Genomic DNA, 6,509 nt, shown 5'->3' with positions numbered 1-6,509 from the left:
GGGGGGGTGGCAGGCAGAGTGGCATGGCTGCTCTGCTGCACAATGTTTGCAATGTTCTTGCCACACTCTTTCCAGCCAGAGCCTCCCAGGTTGCTAAGAATCAGGCAGAGTGATGTGTAAGTGCCATACACATCTCCCTGCCCAGTTCTTAGCAACATAGGATGCTCTGGCTGGCGTCCCGCCCAGCTACTGGTAACCAGTAACGTCACCCAGGAGCTGGGCAGCACGCTGGCCAGAGCGGTGGTGTCACTCCTACACGCCTGGACGGCAGCATCACTCTCCACTAGCAACCCACCCGGCCTCCCTCAAGCGGCAAAAAGGATTGGGATGTCAATACAGAAATGTTTTTTAAAGCTGCAAAGGTGATTCTATGTTTTTTGGTAAGTAGAATTCCTTTAGAAAAACGTGAAAGAAAAAAATGTGTTCTTTAACTTTTAATGTAAAAAAACAGTGTTTTCTGTACAGCTTGGAATTATCTGTGTATACTGGGCAGACATATTTACACATTACATATGCAGGCTCTTCTTTCTACACTGTGATTGTGTCTTGCTGGTCCTCTTACGTCACTCCGTCAGGCTCTATCTTAAAAAGGATAGATTCTCAGCAGTCTCTAATGATTTTAAATATATGCACAATGCTCTTTGTAACCAGAGGCCATGTGTTCTTTTGCCTTGGTCTTAGTTCATACAAGGGAGCTCAGGGGCATTATATTTTGTAATGGAAGAATAGTTTTGTTTTTACTCAAAATAACGTGACTAGGTATTGCTGATATGGGACCTATTGAATCTAGTGAAGCATGAAATGTAATGACAGGTCCACTTTATTATCTTTTGTGGTTGTTGGCTTCTTTAAGTCCTGTGTTATTGAACAATTTAAAGATAACTATAGCCAAACCTTTTTCTGTCTTTAGTTCTCCTTTAGGTCACAGGAGTACATTTACTAATGCAGTCCTGTGACCCAAAGTCAGCATATAGCGGACTACTGCCCTATATATACTGACAGGGCAGAGCCGCACTGCATCCAGGAAGGATCCTGACAGTATTGCCGGGATCCACCCCACTGCCTGATTGACAGCTGGCTCTGCCTCTCTAAAGCCTGTGCCCGCCCCCTCATCTGTCTGTCCATCCAATGAGTGCTGAAGGAACAGAGAGGGGAGGGGGAAATCCCTACGGGGAATGGTGAATGACAGTCGCCTCTCTCTTCAGGCAGAAGCCATAAGCTAAGCGATCAACGGTATATGATCACTCGGCTCTCGAGCTATAGTGCGAACGCCCAACCGCTGCAGTATCCTACGTCTGTCTGTCCATTTAGTGAGTGCTGGAGGAACAGAGAGAGGGGGGGGGGGGAATCCCTGCGGGGATCGCAGTGAATGACAGTCAACACTCTTTGCAGGGAGAAGCCATAAGCTGAGCGATCAGCGGTATGCGGTCACTCAGCTCTCGAGCTATAGAGCCGATGCGCGACAGCTGCAGTATCCCATGCCAGCTCAAACTATTGGGAAGAGTACATTTTATGTTCCCAATACTTCTCCTTTAATATCTACTTTATCCCTATACAGTAATTGAAACTTGGCACTTAACAAGGGTACTGGCAATACATTTACGGTATGTGTATTAAGTCTTTATGGTTTATTGTTCCCCTACAGCTAGTGAATAACCTCAAACAGAAGGTTCTGAAGCTGGAAAAGCAGTGTAAGGAGAAGGAAAGTGCTCTCAGGTATTTAAAAAGATTTCCTATAGATGTTGAATCAGATAATATCAATACTGTGGTTAGTTTACATGAAGGGAACCCGTCAAGAACACAAAACCTGATGAGCCTCAGATGAGAGGTTCTGCGTTTGCATTCTAGTCCCGGGGGCATTTACATCACTCGGAGTGATCCTGAATGTGTTCAGCTTTCGTGCCCTGGAACTAGTGGGGCCCAAGAGTCAGGCGGGCTTCTTTTTTTTTAATAGATATCATGGCACCTTTCCTTTAATATATATTGAAAATCCAAATTATTTTTTCTTTAGATTTGTATAAATTGGGAAGGATTAAAACCCCCATCAGGTTGCTTTTTCCATTCATTTCCTGTCCTGGAGACACGCACAGGAAATGAGAGGACATCTCTTGAAAATGAGCAGAATTCTTCACTGTATGTCATTTTATTCTGTGATGTTTCTTGTTTCAATCGGCACTCTGAACTAAAATAGAAAAGTGACAGTTGCAATGTGATTGGTCGCTGTGAGCAACAACCCTCTTCACTGCATAGATTAGCCCAATGGAGAGAGAAATCCAGAGAATAGCGGATTAATCTTGTTTGATTCTGCAAAATATTTGCGTGCAGATCTAACTGATCTGCAGAGGATAACACAATTCAGAAATCCAGACAATCCTGATCTATTACCTGTATGATTCTCTGCAGATTGCACAAAGCAGAATCGCGACCTTTACATTTAATCAATTCTCCTGGTTTTTAATGTTGGCCATTTAAATGTGGGAGGGACTGTGGTCTGTTTAACAGAGAATGATAGGGTTGTATTTACAAGCAGTTTGACCCTTTGAATATCTGTGAATGTTCGCTCTGTGTAAATATATGCCCAGACTAACGTTCTTTAGTTATTTTCTTTACAAGTGCAATACATTTGTGTGTGTTAATTTAATATTGCACTACGGCCACTAGATGGCGCTAGTATCTATTTTCTGCGCTTTTACATGATAAAAACATTTGAAAATACATTGCCTTGTAAAGAAAAGACACAGAAAAGAATGTTCGCTTTGGCATAGATCCGCACAGAATGCACATTCACAGATATTCGCAGGGCAAAGGACCCTGCCGATAGTTTATCAATGGACCCCCATAGTGTTTTTTTAGTATATTTATGAGTTTTTAAACCGATGTTTCATCTTCACACATGTACATTTCCTACATGACAAAGAAGCATTATGTTTTTTTGGTTTTTTTTTTCAAAAAGTGAGAGCACAGCACAAGTTTCTCTCTTTGAGGCACGCTGTCTCTCATTAAAACGCAAGATGAAGCCTGTCCTGCGCTTGTGTGCGGCTTAATTAACCTGTGTTCTTTTTGTTTATAGCAAACTGCAGACAGAGCTTAAAACAACTAGTGTGGAAGAGATGAGAATAGCTATGGAGACCTACTATGAAGAGGTAGGTTTGGAAAGCACAGTGCTTTACAGAGAAGAAAACGTTCACCTCAATCACTACTCCTGAGCAGCTTATGGCCCAATGGCCCAGCGCAGTCACACATCCAGCTGTCTGAGAAACAAATATTCCACTCTTTGATACTGTGACCGTTCTCAGACTCATCAGTTGTATATAGTGTAATATTTGGATGGCGGTATTGTGGCATAGTAGTTAGCAGTGGTGCCTTTCTTGGGGAAAGTATGCACTTAGGCCTTGTTCACACCAAGCGCGGAGCAGGTGCAGAGCAGAGCAGTTGCAGACCGGATCAAAACTGCGTCCAATGTATTCCAATGGTATTTTGTGCTCCAGTTCACATCGCAGCGTGCAGGTCCAGAGCAGGTGAGAAAACTGCAGCAGGCCCTATTTTACCTGCTCAGGATCTGCAAACGCATCAAAAACGCATGCAAATGCCTGGAACGCACTGAAAGCCCATGTTAAACAAAAACAAAAACAAAATTTTTTTAAGCCAAAAACGCATCTAAAAGACTAGCGTGCGTGTGCAGAAACCTGATCGGATCTGCTCTGCATTTGGTGTGAACAAGGCCTTAGAGTATTGGGCCCATTACATCTGCCTAGCGGCATGTTACCACACGCACTTTAATGTCAGGTGCAAGTCCAGTCTTCATTCCATTGCTGTGCATTATTTCTTACCCAAACCACAATCCAGCTGGCTGCTAGACCGGTCCCTTCAGCCTCTCTCTTCCTCTGCTCCAGCGATGGTATGTCCCTCAGCTTTCTCACATCTTATACACTGTAAAGGATGTGATGACTCGCAGGAGCTTAGATCACCAGAGCGCAGGGGGAGCGAGGCTGGAGGGGCCTGCCTAGGAGTCGGCCAGAATCGTGGTTCGGGCGAGTATCTCTGTTATTTTACCAAAACGACCACTTAACTCGCCACTTAACGTAGGTAGCCTAACTGTAAGGGTTAAGATTTTATTTGCTCAGAGTTCTTCTTTAAGGTGGATCTGCAGCTCCTGTGTTGGCTGTAGTTACAAGTAGAGATGCACTGAAATTTTGCCCGCCAAAACACATTGACCGAAAATGGCAAAATGACGAAAGTGCCATCTTTCGGCCGAAATTACGGTGCATCCCTGCTTACTCTCCTCCCCGCTGGGCACTGCACTGTGTCCAGCAGGGAGGAGAGAAACTGTCACAGGAGGCGGAGTAGGGGAGGAGAGCGCTATGAACACCCTCCGTGTCACAGGAACGCCAGGCCAGGCTCTCCTCCCACACATCCCCACCCAGCCTCTTGTGACAAATCAGTATAGAGAGCAGTGTGGGGGCGGAGACAGCCGTGCGCTGTTACAGGAGCCCGAGCTGGCGGTGAGGAGGAGGAGTCAGCTGTCAAAATAGACCTATCTCTCCTCCCCACACTGCCAGCTCAGCCTCCTGTGACAGCGAGTCAGGATGGAGAGCGGGTACAAGCAATCAGTGATCACTGACTGTTAGTAACTCATACTATGTCCAGTTATTTACAATGCACCAGTTATGAATGAATAGGAAGTGGTCTACATGATTGTGGTTACAGTAAACAGACCATGTTCTCATGTTATGAATGAACAGGAACACTCAGTATAGAGGATTCATGTTCATTGATAACAGGGGCTGCAGAAAAAGAGATTGATGACTCCATGTTCTCCATCTCTTTATAAATAAAAATAAAATATATATATATATTTTTTTTAAAAGATTAGAAAAAAAATATTTTCGGTTTTGGCCTGACATTTTTTTTATTTTTTTTCGGTTTATAAATGTTTATTCCTGTGCACCACTAGTTACAAAGCAATACATTAACTTTGTACATGCTGAACATTTTGTTCTCTCTTATAGATTCAGCGGCTACAGCTACTGTTGGCTAAAGCTGAGACACAAGAAAAAAAGTAAGTCAAGTATTGCTCAATGACGATACTGTGTGCTATCTAGCTGTACTTTTTTTTTTCCCCACACTTCCTCTTCTGCGTTAAAAACTGAACACTCTCAAATCCCTGCAAACATGCATCTCCACTGTATAACCCTTTGAAGCTGCAGCAGCTAAAGTCAATCAGCAGACTGAACAGCCAAAGTCTGCAGCACCCAGTGGCCAGCGGGCAGAAGCAGGCACTTTTGAAGGGATCCCGGGGATGTGTTCTTTCTTATAATGAATGTAGAATCCTTTATTTACAGGAGCCTCCTGCCCCCTTCCCCCAAATTCGAAGCAAACAGCAGCAGGCAGACCCAGTGATTATATCGCTGGGTTTAAAAACTGGTATTTCTTGATTGCATGTTGATTAGAGGGGAGGAAGGAGCAAGGAAGGTATTATATGTGTGCACTACACTTCAGCTGTAATGTATGTGTTTTAAAGGAAAGCAATGTAAGTACCTGAATTTGGCTTGGTATCCATGTAAAGCAGAGCTCAGACTGGTGGCGGAAAAATATGCGCAGATGTTCATCCGTGAGGAGAGGGATAAGTCAGGAGGCATCACCCCTATTAGGGCTTGTACACACTAATGCTTTGCGTTAATCGCATGGCTCTGTGTGATTAACGCACGCTGCCAATCGTGAGATGCCATTCATTTGAATGGTACTGCAAATGCACCTCCTGCCCGCAGTGCGTTTTCTGCCCACACATAGATGCGAGTCAAATGCACACAAAAAAAAGCAACAAACGCTACACGCAGTAACGCAAGGCGTAAGTGTAAACAGGGCCTTAGACTGAGGTGCCTTGAGATTTTGCATGGATTAAAGTGTGCCATGACTTAAAAAAAAAAAAAAAAAGTGTTGAGAAACGCTGCTCTAAAGCTATGCTTGAATGATGAACGGAAATATGGAGCAGGTGGGCTGTGCTCCCTGCATGCATATCAAGGTTTAGTTTTCATATTTGACTAACATGTACATTGGGTATTGGATCCGGTGCCGCTGTCAGTATACAAATGACAAAGGTAGCAGATTCCTCCATCCACACTGTTAGCGTGGATGGAAAAATTCCATCAGATTTGTTTTCATTTCGCTTTATAGGCTGAAAAAAAAAAAATCTATCTCTATGTACGGGCAACTACTCCATCTACCGATCTGTAGCAAGTCATACAACTTTAGATATCATCTGTCTAGTTCAATGGCATTTATTATTCAAGACTCTGACTATACTGATTTATGACAGAACTCCTGCAGAGAGTAGAGAGTCCGAGAAGAGACAGAAAGCCATGAATATGGCTCTACTCAAACTGTCCAAACAGGTGAAGGAACTGCAGGAGGAGAACAAGAGTCTGAAGGCGGACCTGGACAGGGCCATGGCCCAGTCACCTACCTCAACCAGAACGAAAGGTGAGTGCAGTATTGTTCATGGTGATTGG

General features: G+C 43.9%; 1 protein-coding gene across 1 annotated transcript in view; it reads left to right on the top strand.

Moving 5' to 3' along the window:
- IQCE (IQ motif containing E) overlaps positions 1-6,509 on the top strand; it is a 39,204-nt gene that overhangs the window by 12,159 nt on the left and 20,536 nt on the right. The window contains exons 9-12 of the mRNA XM_018555468.1: positions 1,646-1,716; positions 3,071-3,143; positions 5,010-5,059; positions 6,317-6,480. Coding sequence (XP_018410970.1) covers positions 1,646-1,716; positions 3,071-3,143; positions 5,010-5,059; positions 6,317-6,480 — 358 coding nt within the window. The remainder of the gene's footprint in view (positions 1-1,645; positions 1,717-3,070; positions 3,144-5,009; positions 5,060-6,316; positions 6,481-6,509) is intronic.

This window comes from Nanorana parkeri, unplaced genomic scaffold, assembly GCF_000935625.1.
Source record: "Nanorana parkeri isolate BGI_ZX_2015 unplaced genomic scaffold, ASM93562v1 scaffold197, whole genome shotgun sequence".
NCBI classification, from domain to species: Eukaryota; Metazoa; Chordata; class Amphibia; order Anura; family Dicroglossidae; genus Nanorana; species Nanorana parkeri.
This window is presented reverse-complemented; position numbering and strand designations above follow the sequence as displayed.